Genomic DNA, 19,227 nt, shown 5'->3' on the forward strand with positions numbered 1-19,227 from the left:
CGAAAGGTAAAGCTAAAAATGCTTTTGTATGACTACCTTTCATTTCATCTTCTTAGCCCACATGTAATGCCCACAGTATTGCTTAACTTATAAGATATTTACCTTTGATCCATACATGATTAAATTAGAGAATGTGCAAGAATCAGTGACTGTATTATATGGAGAATATGTACAACTCTACTATTAGAAATTTCTCTAGCTGTTACAAATTTCTACACTTTCAGTTCTGCAGACATCTGACCTAAGTTTCAGTGAAATCACTGGGCAGAGAACCAGTTCAGTACTTTCCTTCTCTGTTGGGGGAAAAAAAAAATGATAATTGGTATATCCCAACTGTGTTTCCTCTTCCTTTGTCAAAGTCAGTCCCATATTATTCAGGAAGAGGGACATCGTGGTTAAGACCAGATATGCTCCAACAGCACCTGATGGACATCTACCATTACATAAAGTAACAAAAAAAATTATAAAGTTTTTAACTCAGCAACAAAATTATTTTAAAAAATTAAACAAATTTCACATAAACCAGAAAATAACAAAGTAAATTAAATACACTTTCTCATATCAAGAGTATGTCCAGTTCAAATAGTAAGATTCTTTAGCCAGGCCCCCATGAGACTGTAAGCTGTTTTCACAGGTGTAGAGTAAAACACACATTATAAATAGTATGCAAATAAAACAAGGCCAAGGGAATAATTTATCAGTTGATCAGAGCGTTGTTCTGGTGTATAATTGATAAAAGCAGGACAAAACAGGATATAAAAGCAGCATGAAAGAACTGAAAACCCATTCACATTTTCTTTAAAAAAATGTGGGCGCTCTTGGTTCTCATAGGTGCTGCATCTGTTTCTGCTCATCTGCAGGATCTTTCCTTTGATGGGTAAGAATGGACATCAAGTTTTATATTTGCGTGGGGGTTTTTGCACAAGCAAAAGTCTTTCAATTGACTTACCTGTTTCAAATCCAATCTTTTTCTCCCTTTCCAGGCAGAAGGTGTTTCGTGTGATTCCACGGAATGATGAGCAGGTGGAAATCCTCAATTCCCTTGCCAGCATCATGCAGGTGAAGAACCTGGGGAAGTGGTTATATTGTAGTTGAAAAAAACATTTCTTCTTTTGCTCAACTAACATTTATCTTTTTTCAAAAAATCTGAATTATAAGACCTAATCTTGATTCAGTTCAAGTCAGCTGAGTGTTTTTTTCAGAAGGAATAGGACAAGGTGATAAATCTAAAGCTAAACAAATACATTTCAATACCTTCCTAGAAAGTCTGGTTGACCCAGTCTGAATATCAAATAATAACTAAATAAATAAATCTTAAATTTCTTATTCAGTGTGGGGTGGTTTCAAGATTGTATGAGATAAATCACGGAAATTCCAACTTCCAGAACTTTTACCATTACAGGCAAAACATTTTGCTCATGTAAAGAGTATAGAAATTCATACTCCCAACAAATTGAACTTTTCTTTGGCCTCTAGTCTCTCAAGTCATTTTTCCTCTTCTGGCTTTCCTTTAAAGCTTCCTTTCTCTCCAAGTTGCATGTTTCTCACTGACCTTGATGTAGATATATGATGACACGGTGACATGATGAAAAACAATAAAGACAGAAAATGTGTTTTCAATATTTCTCTTCAGCTTTGATGTTGTAAAATAGCTGTTGGTGAAAAAGACACCATTATCTGTAGGATGAAAGGATGGTATTTTTAATGAAGTACAGATGTGGAGAACTATCAGCAACAGGCTAGTATAGCATGCTGGAACAGTATTCTGAAGAAGAACAAACTATTGGAATGGTGCTGCCAATATTAAGAAAATTAATACATACCATGTTTGCTTTTAAGTGTGTAGAATAAAGGGATTGTTTGTTTTCTTTTCCTTTTAAGCAAAGATCCTTGAAATACCATTGTTATACAAAGCAATCAGTCAGGAATGATGTAATCCTGAATTCTGGAACAATCACCTTACTTGATGACACACAATTCATGAATAACTAGTGCAAATTCTTTTACACTTCCAGTTAAAATTTAGGTTGATACTTCTGGCAAGCAAAGTCTGATCAGTGTAACAGGATAGGAATGAAATTCAGTATATTAATCACAATCAACATCACCATCACACATAAACCAACTTAAAAATCACAGCCAGGTGTATATATTTATTTGCTTATGTATTCATTTGCCCTTCTTTCAGGTTGACTTTTGGCAGCCAGACTCTGTCACTCTGGTAAGGCCAAAAATGCAAGTTGATTTCCGAGTTGGAGCTGAGAATGCTTTTGAGGTTGAAGAACTTTTGAAGGAAAGTGGAGTGGAGTATCGGTAAGTTTGTTCTCACTACTGTACTTTGAATGGAAGAGGCTAAATCTGGGGAGAATGTGTTTGAGCTTTTCATATTAGTCAACTGATTTTCCTGTCATGAACTCTGTCCCTCCTGTGGGTGCCTCTACTGGGTTCAGCTTTCCTATGACAGTTCAAATGGACTGTAACTACTCTCTGTTGAAGGGATGAGGTGAAATGTTGACAGAGTTGTATATTTACTTAGAAGTAAAAAAGCTCTGAGCTGACCGAATACAACTGCAGCGTAAGTGGAGGGAACAGGGCAAATGGCACATTACACATCACTGAGAACAGAAACATTGTAGTGAGCAGCACTAAGGGAAGAATAAGGAGAATAAGCAGTTGCCTGGTCCTGCTCTTTAGTTCATATCTGTCATCACTACATAAGCATTAACTGAGGAAGAGAAATTGACTTTCAGCTGGAGTGGAGCGGGGTTGTTCTGTCTTCGTTTCTCCTTTCGCTCCACCTGAGCATTGCAAATTGGCTCTGCCCAGCCTCATTATCAGGCTTTTTTGATGTCTAAAGGATAATCTGTCAACATTATGTACTCGAACAGTGAAAATCAGTATTATTTGATCAAATTTTTATTATCTCATTTAGCTGAGTGTAGAATTTTTGTCTCTCAGCCCCATTGTTGTTGCTACTAGACCAAACTCCTTCATAGGACACCACACAGTTCTCATGAAACATAACTATTATGATCCACTAAATCCAAAGGTAACCCCTCCTAAATTTACTGGCCTCATGTTAATCATGGCTAATTTGGATGCTACTATGGGAACAGAATCTAAAACCACTTTGGAATAAAACATTTTCAATAGTGCCACAGTGCACATACAGCATAGGAATCCAATTTTAGTGGAATTTCCTCTTTAGCAATGGAGGAGTAACTCTACATGTATTAGCTTTGCTATAATATTAATGAACTTCCTCAGGTCCATGCACAAATCTTTTGATTGCAACAAAGGCCATAAGGTCTGGAAGCTGTCCCTGGCAAACTTGAGTGGGTTGTCCTTGTGACAACCCAAGATGTTATAATTCTTTTGAAGTGTAGCTGCAGTGCCATGACATGTCAATGTAGTCGCTTGCACTGTTTGTTCTGAAGGCTGGTGATGCCCCACAAACTGGCCTCCTGTTCTTCTATCCAAGTCACAAATGATCAAAGACGTATCCTGGATGAGTGAGATTTGTAAATGTGTTAAAACAGGCACTGGGAAAACAAGAGGACTTCATTTTTTGATGGTCAAGGTTGAAATATAAGCAAAAGGTTCTCAAGAGTATGCACAATGATGATCTGTGCCTTTGTGTCAGCCCTAGGGAAAGGTGAACAGGAGAGATCCAACCAATCCTGTTGTGATGCTGTGGTTTTCTTGCTATTGTGTGTTCTATTTAATAGCCCACCTCACATGCAATAAAGTAGCTTAGAGGATGGACAATGCCACCTGCAACAGAGTTGTCAAACCACAGCTAAACTTAGGAAGCTTGGTTTGACAGAGAATTTCATCACGCAAAACATGGGTTTCTGCATGGGATTGAAACATTGCTGCAGTCTAACTCTCCTCCAATGCCAAAAGTTCAAGAGAGGGCCCTTTTCCTATTGAGGCAGAGGCATCTGGCAACATGAGATCAGCCCAGAGCTCATTTTATAGACAAACTCTATCTTAGCATTGCCATTTTTCTTAAGCCAAACTTGCCACCCTGGAGTTTTGTTAGTATGGGAGTAAGCAGGCAGGTGTTAACTGGGAGAAGCCCATTGCTCCCTGATCATTCTGGTGGCAAGGTTGAGGCGGGAAGTAGGTTGAAACTTGAACCTGATATATCTTATTTTCTCCCTGCCCACCTTTCACTTCACAATCCATGCGGCCTTCATTCCAAGAACACCTTAAAATGTCTTACTTTCCTGCTAGATTGTTGTATGTTTCTCTTTACACTTTCCATGGTGCCTTATTGCAGAGTTATGATTGACAACCTGCAGGCTGCGCTGGATGCCCAGTTTGACAGCAAATCTCGTGCCACCGGCCACAGCTATGAAAAGTACAACGACTGGGACACGGTACAGTCTAGAATTTTAACTCATTGTCAGCTTGGTACCTTGGCCTCTGTAGTCAGTGGCTTTCGTGTGCTTCCTGCCTTCTTCCCTTTTCCTCTTCTGCTCCATCAGTTGGTATGATAATGCCTCCAAACTCTCTTTCCTCTTCTCCTTTATTGCTCATTACTGAGCTAGTTTGTGCAACCCATCCTCCTACACTTATTTCCTCTGCTTCTGCTCCTAGTGTTGCAAAGAACCTCTGGCAGAAATCCAATGACCAGGCTGAGATGCTTCACGACTAATTTCCTCTTTCCTTTTCACTACTTCTCCCATCTCCTCTGCCAAACAATTTGATTCCATTCCCTGCCCCAGTTCTAGGCCTTCAGCTCACAGCATAAGTTCTCCTCTGCTTCCTCCTTTTTTCACAGTCATGCTCATTTTTCCTGACCTGTAATCTTGGCCATGTCACTTTTCACATCTGTGCAGTGGCTCCTTGGAAATCTACAAATTCTGTTAAGTATTAGGCCACATTAGATGCTCAGAAGGACTGTCCTGGCTTGAAGTCTGTAAATTAATTAGTCTGGACCTGAGGAACAGAGACTCAATAAATTTAACCTCTTTATTACACAGATAGCTGCTTGGACTGCTGATATTGCTGCTCAGAACCCAGACCTCGTCTCTCGTAGTGTAATTGGGAACACATATGAAGGACGGCCAATGTACCTTCTCAAAGTAAGTGCTTTGATTTCTTCATGACAGACTTTTCCCTTATTAACCTCTGCGAGATTATGATGTCTATTAAAACACCAATGGTGCTAACATAATACTAGATATTTTGCAGAAAATCTAATATATTTTGTTTATTACTACTATGATTTTTTCTTTTTTTTTTTTTTAAGGCACATAATGAATTATTAGAAGTTCAGACTTATAAATTCAATCACACTCCTGAGAGCTATTTGAATGCTTATCTACCTTTATGTTCTCTCCATCTGTTGTTTGTAAACCCACTTAGGCTAAAAGGATCTAGAAATGTCAGTCTCTAGCAACCGGAAACATATTTGTTTGTATCTTTGTCATATATAATTTTGAGCTGGTTTTGACCGGGGTAGAGTTATCTTTCTTCTCAGTAGCTGGTATGGGGCTGTTCTGTAGTTGTGCTGATTCGGAAACAGTGTTGATAGTTCAGAGATGTTTTAGTTATGATTGAGCAGTGATTACACAGAGCCAAAGCCTTTTCTGCTTCTCACATCACCCCACTAGTGAAGGGGCTGGGGGTGCACAAAATCTGGGAGGGGACACAGCCAGGACAGGAGACTCCAAATGACCCAAGAGACATCCCATGGATGGCATCATATGGCATCATGCTCAGCAATAAACTAGGGAGAGAGTGGATCAGGGCCACTGCATGAGGACTGACTGGCCAATTGTTTTCATTTACATCACTTTCTTTCTTGGGGTTTATTTCTCTCTGTTATTTTCCTCCTTCCAATATTATTATTACTATTATGACTATTATTATTATTTCAATTATTAAACTGTTCTTATCTCAGCCCACAAGTTTTCTGTGAGTGAGCTGCTGAGTAGTACTTAGTTGTCAGCTGGGGTTAAACCACAACAAATTTTTTCATAACATTTATGAATTAGTAAGACAATTACTTAAATAAAGGTGAAAGGATAAAGAGTACTTGCCCAAAAATTCATAAGCATTTACAATAACATATCATTCAAACAGACAAGATCAACTTTTAGAAACACCAAAGAAATAAATCAACAGTGCAGAATAATCAAATAATCTGAGGGAAGGTTATCTACATTAATAAGAATGAAATTATTAAGAGTATTGTTCTATCTTGAATATCACAGTCAGCTACAGCTGGGAGAACCTCACAGATTTCCATTTAAACAAGGAATTCTGTATTTGTATAAAGTTTGACTTTTTAGGTCAGCAAGCTGACTGACTTGTTCTGCACACAATTTATTTTGGTCAAGACTCAGGTGGGTTTTTCGTTGTTTTTTTTCCTAGGTGGGAAAAAGTGGTCCAAATAAGAAAGCCATCTTTATAGATTGTGGTTTCCATGCAAGAGAGTGGATCAGCCCTGCTTTCTGCCAGTGGTTTGTGAAAGAGGTCAGTAAGCATAATGATGAAAAAATATTTTACAAAATCTTAAGTGAGCAGCAAGAGCGGAGGCCACTGCAGATTGCCTTTTTACCTCCAAATACCTGCGTGCATATCCCTTCTCTCACCTCAGATGGTTAAGGTGTAACTACTGAAACCAGATCTTAGTGTTTGAACCTGTAATCTTTCAACAGTGTAAGACAACCTGAAACGTGTAAGAGGAACTAACAACTACAAGGGTTACTCACACAGTTTGTAAATTATTTTTTGCATCTGTAGCCAGAGAAAGGTGAGAGAAAAGCAAACAAGTCTGCTAACACTATAAAAATACTCACGTTCTGTACACAGTCATAAAAGAAATAAGGAAATTCAAGGGCACATCAGAGGGCATCTGAATGCACTTCAGAACAGCTGACTTCCTACAGTGTCTGGTGCTGTATTCGTCACAACCAGCTTTACTCAGTAAGGAGAGAGGGTGGAAACCTACCCTCAGGTCAGCACAGGGGGCACTGACAAAATGAACCCAAGAAAGGAGGAAGAGTATATATGAAGCTCCCTAAACTCCAGGAAGAGGGAATTGCATATACATCCCTTTGAGCTGCCACTTCAAATTATGCAGAATGTTTTCTAAAATATGAAACCATATTCAGGAAAGTGCTGCACAGGTAAAATTATCTTCACTTCAGTCTGGAATACCTGATACTTCAGGCCTTGAATTAAACAATTTTATCTCCTTTACCTTTTCATTCTCCTCACCACCAATATAAAGCAGGTGGGAGTTATATGCTACACACTTGTCTTCACAGAGAAGAGTTATATTATACCTCAGCTGGGGGAGATCAATCTATTTAGCAGAACAACTTACTGATTGAATCTCAAATTTTGTAAGAATTTCTGCTTGAAGATTAAAACAAGCAAACATACAAACACAAACCAGAAGCAGCAGCTGGAGTTTAAAACCCAAGTGAAGGAAAGCCAAACTACATGAGCAAGCCATGCTGGCAGAGGCATTGGTGGCCAGTATAATCTCAGTGTTATCAGACAGGCATGCGGTTTGTGTAGGGAGCAGTGGAAATTGGAAGTGACATTTCAGTGGAGTCAATGGGAATGTGATTTCATTAGAGCCTAATAAGGCTGCAGACAGTATGTGCTACCATTTCTCTCTCAGCAATTCACGTCACTGCAGCTGTCATTTTCACTGTCTGGTCACTTAATTCATGGGGGTACCTGACACCAGCAGCAGCTGTGCTCAGTGGGCCCAAGTGTGGATAGGCAGAAGTGCTTCAAAAGCCCTGAGCATCATCAGTGGTTCACCTGGGATTGCTTCTAGACATAAAAGTGAAAAAAGCCATAGAGAAAAACATGAGCAAGGTGGATTGTTATATGTATCTCGAAAAACCCCCACCCGAACAAAAAAACAAAACAAAAAAAGCATAAAATAAAACACAGGAAAAGCAATTTCAAGTGATCTGAAACTGCTTTTCTAGATTCTACATCCCACCCTCCCACTTGCTAGTTACAGGACAAAAAATGCCTTTCTCCATTGCATAGCTCCCTGTGTTGTCCTTCATGTCTGTGTAAACGGAACACGGGTGCAACACACTTAGAGCAAATTTCTGTGATCACTGTATGCACCATCAATGAATCTGTGAACAAAAATACAGAGTCCCAGGCCATGAACAATCAGGATATACAGGTTTTAGGGCAGGAATTCTTGTGTTTGTTATTCAATGTATGTGTCTGGAAAAGCCCAGGGAAAAATCTGCCTCCCTAGGAGTATATGCATCCACAGTATTACAACTGGAAATGTCTTAGGATGTTATTTGGAAATATTCTCTATAGTTCTGATAGTTGATGAAATTTCTCTGCACAACAGATATAAAAAATGGTAATAATGATTTTTCCTTCTCACATAAATTCAACTCAAACATTTAAGGTGACAGGATGTAGGGATAACATATGGACAGGAACTTTGCTCTGTCTGTAATCAAGAAGCTAGTAGATGGAAATCTCTTTCCAGTGATTTATTATCCTGTTCAAATTCAAAATTGCTTCACCATATAATTTATCTACCAGTATGAGATGAGTTTCTAACAGCAGTGTGGTTTGAGTCGGTGTAAATCCTCTAAGTACATGTAGTAACATAGAGGTGCCATCTCACATGCTGGAGTGACCTGGATAACTTTGCCTACCACATTCATTAATTCCTGATGCAGACCCAGGCCTTTATATATAAACAGGAGATACAGATTTCTGAAGACATCACCAGCTTTTTCTACTTTTCTCCAAATAGGGTGTTGAGACCTATGGTAAAGATACTGTTATGACTACACTTCTGGACAACTTGGACTTCTATGTTTTGCCTGTTGTTAACATTGATGGTTATGTTTACACTTGGACAAATGTAAGTATGTTCTCTTTTTTTCAGTGTTGTTGGAAAATCAACTGTTAGAACTCACTCTTAGTTTTCATCTTTTATTCTATTTCAGAACCGCATGTGGAGAAAGACTCGCTCTAAAAATGCCAATAGCTTTTGCTATGGTACAGATCCCAACAGGAATTTTAATGCTGGCTGGTGCAGTAAGTATCTCCTAACAAGAGCTGCAAGAGATTATACAGAAGTGCAACAGCCAATATACTTAATTAGGGGTTTCCCCTACCTGATGGTTGGTCCAGCTCTAGCTTGGGTGAAGACCTCCAGTGTAGCATTGTGCAGTAGCTTGTGTTCAATTTTTGGAGCAGTTTTGGGTAGAAAAAAACCAGACTTTGGCTACTAGCATCATCAGTATGGCTACTTCTGTGAACATACTTACGCATATGCACACACATATATACTTACACACATGTATACACATATATACATGTACACATACATTGCTATGAGTTCAGAACAGAAACCAAAAGAGCTTTCTTTCATGGAGAGGAGTCTCTTCTGAATTGTTTCCACTTGTCCATTTCTTAAAAGTACCTTAGAAATGGAGGAGATATGCAAAGAGAGGACTGCTAAGTACTGAAGCAAATCAATATCCCAAATCACTTCCATAATATAGGGTTTTACATCAATACTCATGCTCTTCCAACTATGCACACTCTACAGGGCATATTTATGCAATGCTATGACACGTTTCCCAGTGTCTTAACTAGGCCATGAAATATTCCCTCCTCTGATACAACACGTGTGTCAGATGGATTTCCAAGGCTTATCTACTAAAGTGGTGTTACATGACTCTCCTAACAAGCAACTTGTTCATTAAATACTCACTAAAATCACCTTTCTTCTCAGCTACTGGGGCCTCAAAAAGTCCTTGTGCTGAAACTTACTGTGGCTCTGCACCTGAGTCTGAAAAGGAGACCAAGGCTTTGGCTGATTTTATTCGTGAACATCTTTCTACAATCAAGGCATACTTGACGATTCACTCCTATTCCCAGCTGCTACTGTTTCCTTATTCCTATACTTACTCACTGCCATCGAATTACCAGGAACTGGTAAGTCTCTTTGTCATTTTGACTTAAGGAAAAGAATAAGTAAAAATCATCACTCGCTATTTGAGGTCCATTTAACTTCAAGCAGTTTCTCTAACATCTGGAAAGAATCTGCACTGGCAGTTTTTGAAAATGTTTTAGTCTTTCTCAGCAAGAACAAGGGAAACCATGATGGCACAGGATAAACTTAAGGGCCTTATTTAATTCCCACATACACAATGAATTTTCCAAAAGGTCAGTTTTGTCTTCCAGTCATGCTGTACAGAAATACACTCTGCTGTGCAGCTCTGCATCTTCCTGACTCCAGGGGTTGCTGTGTATGTAGCTTTAATATACGACATAGAAATATTATGCCCTGTAAGCCAAGGTAGCAGATCGATAGATTGTAATAACTACGAAATGGTTCAACTGGTACCATCAACAGCAGGCAAGGATCTCTGTCTTCCTACTGAACCTTAGTTCTCACTGAAGTAAAATGGTAAACTACTGGTACAGGTTCAGGACAATGAGGCAGCTCTTGTCAAAAATATAATTGAAAACAGTTAGATACAAAACAGGTAAAATGTTTCAGTTCTGAGGCCTTTTTCAAGAGGCCTGGATTCAAACATACATTTTATTTGAAAGAGGAGAGGATGAATGTGGGTTTTTTAAAGGGCAATGCCTCTTTTATTGATCCTAGAGAAAGGCCACACCCCAATTCCATTTAAGTAAGATAACAAAAGTCTGGAATATATATTTTCTTTATCCTTAAAAACAGAGAGAGGGCTTAGAACTATTAAATGTGTATGAAAGCTGTAAACATTTTATCATGGCTAGGCATAAACAACCATGAATAATAAAATGACTTCACTTCTCTGGCATATTAGCAATTAGAAGCTGTTGGCAGGGAAAACAACACAGCAAGACAAAACAAACACATTTTGATTCCCCCTCTTTCCAGGATGATGCCAAAAGTCCAAGGCAACAACACTGTGTGTTGCTTTGCTGTGCAGGTTTGACAGATTTATGACTACTCCCAAATAGATGTCTTGATTCTGAAGCACAAATACAAACTGGGGCCAAGAGTGAAGTTTCTTGTTAGATTTTTTACAGCCTAAAAGAAAATATAAAGATTTTGTTTTCTTAATTTATATTCCAGAAATTTTTTAATCAGAATTATTCCAGGGAACTATAGTAATTTCTTGTCTTCAGTTTTTACAAAAGCTTCGTATTTCACACATTGCAGTTTGGTCTAAAGTAATAAAACAGCACTAAACCCCTGAAGCTGCTTTGTTGTCAAGATCACAAAGTTCCCATTTATTAAAAATCTGCATGGCATTCTGCCCCCATTTGTTGAATCAAGAGCAAATGTGATGAAACATAACTAAAAGTACAGTGTGTTTCTCACAGTATTAAATGAAAAAGGCTTACACTGACAGCTCATTACTAAAACAATCCTTACCAATGAGAAAGAACTTGTGTGTTTTGCTAGGTTTTAACATTCTTTTATTAAATTAAAGTTTTAGATTGTCAGTGTTCTAGTCTAATACACAGTAAAATTTAATGAATCACCTATACTGAAGTGCTACAATTTTCATCATTTAAAACTCCCCTTTCCTGCCATAGAAGACAATTCTGCTATTACCATAGAGCACAAAATATAAATAGCTCAGGAATGCAGGCCATATATCTCTCTTCAACCATTTGATTTTGCTTTGTATATTAGTCTTTCCAACAGCCCTTTATCCTATATTTTAAATTGGTCACATTGATCCCAGAGGGAGTTCCATTATTTTCCACTACAAAGCAACCACAAATCTCACCACCATGACAAGGTGACCTTATGAGTGTTTTTCACATCTTAATTAAGGGAAATTATTTCCCCTACTGGTGATCCCAACAGAAAGACAGCAGGATCCTAGAGGTGTTTAACTTGTGCAGTATCCGATTTTAACAAGGGAAGACTTCTTGCCAAAAGTCATTTTGGAGAACGAGATCAGAGTATCACCCAATCAACATGGCCTGTAGTTGGGATAATTAAACAGAAAGGGCCTTATGCACTCCAACGTCAGTGAATTAAACAGAAAAACTGACTTTCACAGGCTCTGGGTCAGGTTCAAAAGTGCAGCTTTTCAGGTTAGTTCAAATAACTAAGATACGTTCATTTAAGCTGTGACTAAAGAAATTTAAAATTTTCAGTCAAGAATTGTACTTGCTTGAGATGAGACAGCTCCAAAAAGAGGTATCATTTTATATGTAAATTACTGTGTTCCATGTCTAAAAGTCCTGTTTAGATTTAGAATTTAGAGAAACGCTGAAGAATGAGAATCTTAACTTTTAATAGATATTGTTTGGGCAAATAAAATAATCATAAATCATTTTGTAAATGAAGAAGCAAAATTTATAGTGCCATTATCTTATCTCAGATGTTATTTTTACTCTGACAGATCTAATAAATTAAAGGAAATATCATTGCAATTTCTTATCTCTTTCAGTGAGCAACTGGACATGTGTTTAAACAAAACCTCGCATGTCTGCTTATCGTTAACAACATTTTGTTCCATTGTATTTAACTAAAGGTAGCATAATACCATGGGGCTTATGTTGCATTCCAGTGGCTGAGATATAGAAGGGTGCAAAAATTGAGTAATTTGAGACTGAATACACTAAGTCTGCAGAAGAGAAAGGTCCAGAGAATGCCTGTGCCTTCCTTTCCTGTAGGGGTACTGAACAGCATGTCCTTGGGGCTCAAAGGACTTTTTCTGTTCACAGCCTCAAGAAATCACTAGAAGGCTTAAAACTGTTTTGGTTTCTCAGGTAGAACAGGGCACTTGGGGAACCCCTTTGTGCTCCTCTGCATTGCTACAGCAAATCACAACACCTCAGAGTTACTGTGACTTACTGAGAGCTGGGCATTAGAACTATCCCTCAACCATGCCAGACCTTGGGGTGTAAAACATGATGAAAGTCATGTATGCCCCTTCCTTCCCAAGACTTCCTACTCTTCCCCTTAGATGCAAGAGGATCTCTGAGGTTCTCAGTCCCACAGCTCACAAGGATTTTCCCAAAACTTTTCTCCTTTTATTCAGGGTTGTTTTTTTTTATCCCCCCAACCCCAGTGTTGCACAAAACTTTCACTGTTATCCAAACAGTACTTAAACAACAAAAATAAAAACAACCAAGACAGGAAAAATCTAGGTCAGGAATTTCTTAGAAGTTACACAATATTCTTGTGACGACACCCTGAAAGAAATATGTCCTCCTTTCGGTAAATCACATTTTGTCTGCTTCATAATCCTCTTGGCTCAGTCTTTACTATACCCTGGAGTATTACCCTGAACACTTGAATCCCTCTCCTAGAGAGAGGTATTAGCTTTTAACAATTAAAAAACATGCTTGGCAAAAGCAATATCTCTCCACACTCCAAAAAGATTATTTTCATCTTTATTTTGCTATTCACAGTATTCACACATTTCATAAACAGTTTAGCCCATATTTTTTAATCAGTTCCTATTCTGGCCTTAGCTTCCCATTAGGTCACCCTATGCTCTCCTCATTTTCAGACAAATCTAGCTTTATCAATTTGTTTGTATTTGAATTGGCTCTGAACTATGGTTTGAGAGAGCAGAGGAACGTGCATCGTGCTCTTCCTTCCTTTTCAGGTTCAATTCCATCTCTCAGTTTAACAAACTCAGCGCCAAACACATGTCTGCAGCCAGCTCGTACTCATTGTCAGATTAATGTCCGTGTGTTGTTTCATGGGCAGCAGAATATTACCTTCACTTACAACCCAAGATTTCAGTTTGTATTACCTGAATGCATACTGACCCCATTGGTTGTTCTTTCAACTCACCAAATTTCACCTTCCATATTGGGTTGGTCTACCATCTAATTTCCTCTTGAATGTTTAAATAGGATGTATTAGAAAGTGGAGATATGCCCAGTCTGTGCAGCCTGCAAGAGTGAATTTCAAATATACTGCATGACATTGCAAATATCAGTCAGACTATTTAACCAGACTATTGCCTGGTTGTGAAGTCCTGAATATGTTTAAGATATATGAATACATGTGGGTAAGGATTTTTGAACAGCAAAAATCCTACTACCTAAGAGACTCAGACATGCCAATGAGGAGTTGCAACCTCTGCTGCTGTTGCATCTGTGCTATTGCACAGATTGTATTACTGTGATTGTTACACCTAAATATTGTTAAAGTCAACTGAGAAGCAAATAAACAGGAAAATGGGCAGCAAAGCAATATTTGAAATTGGCTACACAGCTCCTCTATCGAGTTTGCCACAATAGAACTGTTCTGTACTGGCAGTCTTACAATTTTGAAAAGGATGTTTCTAGTAGCAGCCTTTTCCAGATGAAGTTCATGTGTGAGTCTGGCTGACAGGCAAGAGTCTCCAACATGTGCAGGGCATATACACCTTAACTCAGTCACATTGGAAACCCTCTCACCAGGGACTGATTTCTTAAACGCTCTGAGAAACTGTCACAGAGAAATAGGCTTGTAAACTAAACAGAATAATCCTACTGAAGTCCTCACTGGCTGGATTCCCTGAGCTCTTGGAGCACATGCTTAACCAGGAGCAACAACAGAATAGTGAACTAAATTATACATCATTGTGGACTCTTGAGGAGGGAGTCTGTTTTTATTGGCAAAACAAGAAGCTTCAGAAGTTTAGATTCACTTGGCTAAAGCTCACTTTGCAAATACCACATTTTCAGACTTTCATTACAAAGGAAGTTGAGGGTCACTTTACCTAAAAAGTAAAGCACACAAGACCAAGGTGAAGTGAAATACAATTTTCCACCTCAGGAAAATCAATTTGCAATCCAGTGAGAGAAGAGAGCAGGAGGCCCAGTCAAGCAGTGAAAAGGCTTCTCCAGACCATTATCAGATTGTGAGGCAAAAGGAGTTGTCCACACAGCAGCTGCATAATCAGCATCCCTGGAGTGTTTCTAAATGGCCACAGTTTGCTGGCAAATCCAGTCTGATGATACAAGAGTAAAATGAGGGAGATGCTCCCATAAAAATTACCTATTAACACACAGAAGATACTTAGCCTGATAATTTATCTTGTTAGTTCAAAACTCCAGATGTGGTGAGAAAGAGAGGCCAGTACCATACCTTTCATTAAAAGCTAATAACTGTAAAAATACGTTTAAAGGCTGTTAATTAGCTAAGATAATGGCAACTAAGAACACAACTCTGCTGTCTCGCTGGCCCACGCACTCTGTACACAAGATCAAGCAAAATATTAGTAATTGCTGTGTAAACACAGATGGGTGATGAGGGAATAAAACGCCTTCTGCTGAAATGACCAGCTCTGCAAGCTCAGCTGTGAGTCAGAAGCTGAAAAGCCATTTCTGCTCCCAGCTACAAGGTATTACTCTGGAGTTATATCTTGGACTTCAGGGCGCCACTTGTTTCTCTGCTACTATAATTCTCAGCAAAATGTTCCTTGCAAGAGAGGGATTCTTAATGGTATAAAACCCCAAGCAAACCACAACAATTCAGTTAAGCCCATTGTGTCAAGAGATGTAGAAAATCACTGAACAGCAAAGAGTACCCTCAGAGGTAAAAAAAGAAAACAGTGTTTCTCCGTGCAGGTGTATTCTAAATAATTTACAGGCTTGAAAACCCAAACCACTTTTCAACCTTTTGGAAAATATTGGCTTTATTTATATACCCCTGCATAAATCTTCATACTATTTCCTTTTTATGGATTGCTTTGAGTAACTGAGCTATTTTAAAAAAAAACAAACACAGTTTCCTCATATTTTGTATTTATACTCACAAGTATTTACTTAATAGTTATTATTCCTGCTGTTGGTTTTTAAATTATTATTATTATTATTATTATTATTATTATTATTATTATTATTATTATTATTATTATTATTATTATTATGAGATGGCATTCTTCCTACAAAGTTGAAATTTTTTTTCTACCTTTAGGTTTTGAACTGTAAGTCTATTAGCAAAGCAAATGGTAGAGAGTCACTTAAAGGAAAAAAAATACATCAAAACTTTGGATAAAGCTTCATTTCATGCTGAAGTCATAAATGCTCAGTCATGTTTTTCACTTAGAGAGGGTAACTAAAAATACCATCTCCATCTCCAACCTGAAGAGCTTGAGGAAGTTGTTTATAGGGATTCTAGGCTCTTAACAGCTGGAGATCTCAACTGCTCTTTTTACAAATCTCTCTTTTTACAACTTCCTGGCCAATAATAAAAAAATCCCTCAGGTAAAAAGATTTCCTGATATACTTTTTCAGGTATCTGTTCTGATATGATTTAAGGCCATCATTTGGCTGCTGAGTGAAAGGAATGCCCTGGGTGTAACAGCCCCAAAGAGCAGCTCTGCTGTTCTATTGTCCCTATCATGTGGCTTACTACAGAGAGAACAAATACTATTTACCAACGGGTCTGTAGGTACTATCAGACTGGCTTTCCAAATTTTATTTCCACTTTCCATATATTTGAAAAGAGAAAGAATCAGTTTATGTTTAAAAATTCATTTGCTTTTGAGAGAAGATTTGACTCAATCTCAGCTGCTGATTAAATGTGTATATTATAAACAACAGATGGCTGAAGAAAACATGGTATCACTAGCAGATAGTAGTCTCCAACCTCTACAATTCCCTGAACATGTGTTAAAAATTATTGTGGATTTTAGAAAATTCAACTTGTGGAGGGATTAAAAAAAAACCAAACCAAACAACAACAAAAAAAACCCAACACTGGAGAGAGCTCAGCTACTCCAATTCCTCTGAATCCAAGATTATGAAATGCAAAGCACCAACATTTTTCCTACAATTGCTTGTGTTTGTGCAATTGAGAGGCCAGAAACCAAACCTCACATTCAGCTACAGCCAGTGTTATAGGTGGAAGGACAAGCTTCAAGTACACTTTGGTCTGCCTTGTTTAAATATATTTCATGTGCTAAATGACCACAAATTCCTACAGCAAACTCCCATAATTCTAGAATTTTCAAAACCAAACATCTGGGAATGGGGAAACACTTGCAATTCTTCAAAAACACATTGTGATGCTGTTTTGTAGAAGCCTAGAAAGTTCTTTCAGTTAACTCAGATTTTCTAAACTCATTGTCCAATATGACTTTTTGAGTAATTCACAGGAACACTTGAAGCATAAGGATGAACAGAGAATATTTTACAATATATCTTCCACTGGGAAGTAAGCCAGAGTATGACCTACAGAGAAGGAAAGGGCTTGAGGAAATTCCTGGAATAGTAAGCCATTCAGCTGTAAGCTATAAAGAAAGATATGGCAACCCATTGCTTATTCTTATACTGAACATCTGCTTTCAAAAATCATTCATATTTATCATCTGTTAGTAATAGTTTTCATGTTTTATTACCAACATGCTGTATAATGAAGAATTGGAAAAGCCACACATTCCAAAGAAAAGTCTGTAATTTTCTTAAAGCAAACATGCAAAGCTTCGTAGTACTATTGATGGGCCTGATCCAACCCTCACTGAAATCAGTGGGAGTTGAATGAGCCCCTCTGTGCACAGGAAATTAATTGAAATTAATGAGACTACATATGGTTCTAGGGTAATTTATGTCTTTTCTGGCTGTTAATATTTATAAGACTTTAATCTGCTTCCACTTGTGTCACTGTTCAACTTCCCTGACTGAGCCGACTCTACTCTGAATTTATTGTGGCATGAACAGAAGGAAAAGAAAGGCTATTGTATGTTCACAATTTACTGTATCAAGTTATGACTATTCTCTAAGATTCTCTTATCTCTAAATAAGATTCCTTATTTAGTTTTAACCTTGTAGAAGTTTCTTCTAAGTCTAGAAAATGCTGTTACCTATTGTCCCCTTACCTGTACACACTCAACTGGACTGTACAGCAGCTGCACAGCACTAGAGCAATAAACATACAGCCTGGAACACACTCCATTAAAGCCTGGAGAACAATTTCTTTACTGATAAGCTCTTTCCACAACAACAGGACAAGCTGTGCCTTGTCAGCTACTGACACCTACTCACACTGAGACGTGAACAACAGTTTTCAAATAAAAACTTCTTCACCGTGGCTTTTCAGTTTATTTAACAATACACTCAGAAAGCTTCTGAAAATCTGCATTTATCATTTCTCTTTTCCTACAGAATTCCATTGCTAGTGCTGCATCCAAACAGCTGGCCAGTTTGTACAATACTAAATATACATACGGTCCAGGAGCTGAAACAATCTGTAAGTACTGGCCTAAATATACTAACAATTTATATTAAGTGTTACTAAGACTATAAAATTTTCTAGTGATTCTTGTTCCTCTTCCTAAATAGTCTATTGTACCAAACTACTGGAAAGGGAGGGTATTATTCATCCAGAAGAAAAAGATGGAGCTGATATCCCAGATCTGCAGCTCTTTACCATCTGTATGAACCTCAAAAAGCCACCCAGTGAGAGGCTTTTTGCTTCTGATACCAAACCTTTCTAAACACCCCCATGCAACCACACCATTCTCCTGTTCCTTAGACATTTCTCCTGTGGTCTTCTCACAACAGTGACAAGGAGGGAACAGTTTAGCTTGTTTACATTTGCTTCCACACATCAGCTGGAATGAAGCTCATAAATGGCCTAAAATCACAGAAACTTTTCCAGGAGCAGGATAAATCAATCAATTCACCAAATATATCTTTTTATCTGTCCTTTCTGCATTTCTGGTTACATGACTTGACTCCAAAGGATTTCACATTCCAATGCATAGCCACTCTTTCACAGTTAACCCTTATTTCATTTCTTTACCAACAGACCCTGCTGCAGGGGGCTCTGACGACTGGGCTTACGATCAAGGTGTCAAGTACTCTTTCACTTTCGAGCTCCGAGACACCGGCAGATATGGTTTTCTTCTCCCTGAATCTCAGATAAAGCCAACCTGTGAAGAGACTTTACTTGCTGTTAAATATATTGCCAATTATGTCCTTGAGCACTTGTATTAGAATGGAGTTCTAAAAACTATTAAAGAAGGCTTTATTCAAAGATGCCTTCCTTTTTATTCTTCCCTAACAAAACATTTTTATTTCTCTTTACTTAATGTTCTTAGTCATATTCTTAGTCCATCATAGGTCACTAGAACTAGAAGTTTTTCAAGAGAAATTGTAGAAATTCAGGAGAAATAAATCTTTTATTAAGGCAACTGATATAGGCAGGGGGGTCGTAAAACCAAGAGCACAAGAAGATTAATCAACGTAAGGTAAAGGTTACCTTATTAATTAAAATTATCTTTACGTATA

General features: G+C 38.0%; 1 protein-coding gene across 1 annotated transcript; it reads left to right on the forward strand.

Moving 5' to 3' along the window:
• Nucleotides 1–705: 705 nt before the first annotated feature.
• Nucleotides 706–18,973, forward strand: CPB1 (carboxypeptidase B1). Its single transcript, XM_027738046.2, has 11 exons — nucleotides 706–877; nucleotides 984–1,059; nucleotides 2,189–2,313; nucleotides 4,286–4,385; nucleotides 4,992–5,093; nucleotides 6,388–6,489; nucleotides 8,774–8,884; nucleotides 8,970–9,060; nucleotides 9,764–9,966; nucleotides 18,100–18,184; nucleotides 18,746–18,973. Exons 1-11 carry the CDS (start codon nucleotides 807–809, stop codon nucleotides 18,931–18,933), a joined length of 1,254 nt encoding a protein of 417 aa, XP_027593847.1. The 5' UTR covers nucleotides 706–806; the 3' UTR covers nucleotides 18,934–18,973.
• Nucleotides 18,974–19,227: the final 254 nt, after the last annotated feature.

The sequence above is a fragment of the Pipra filicauda genome, unplaced genomic scaffold (assembly GCF_003945595.2).
Source record: "Pipra filicauda isolate LSUMZ 115617 unplaced genomic scaffold, ASM394559v2 scaffold206_size1356665_pilon, whole genome shotgun sequence".
Lineage (NCBI taxonomy): Eukaryota > Metazoa > Chordata > Aves > Passeriformes > Pipridae > Pipra > Pipra filicauda.

What these genes read in the sequence shown, in the direction of transcription:
- CPB1 (XM_027738046.2), top strand. Translation starts at nt 807, where the DNA reads ATGTGGGCGCTCTTGGTTCTCATAGGTGCTGCATCTGTTTCTGCTCAT. An exon ending in AGTACAACGACTGGGACACG is followed by an intron (nt 4,386 to 4,991) that starts GTACAGTCTAGA and finishes TTTATTACACAG; the next exon opens with ATAGCTGCTTGGACTGCTGA. An exon ending in TCCAGGAGCTGAAACAATCT is followed by an intron (nt 18,185 to 18,745) that starts GTAAGTACTGGC and finishes CTTTACCAACAG; the next exon opens with ACCCTGCTGCAGGGGGCTCT.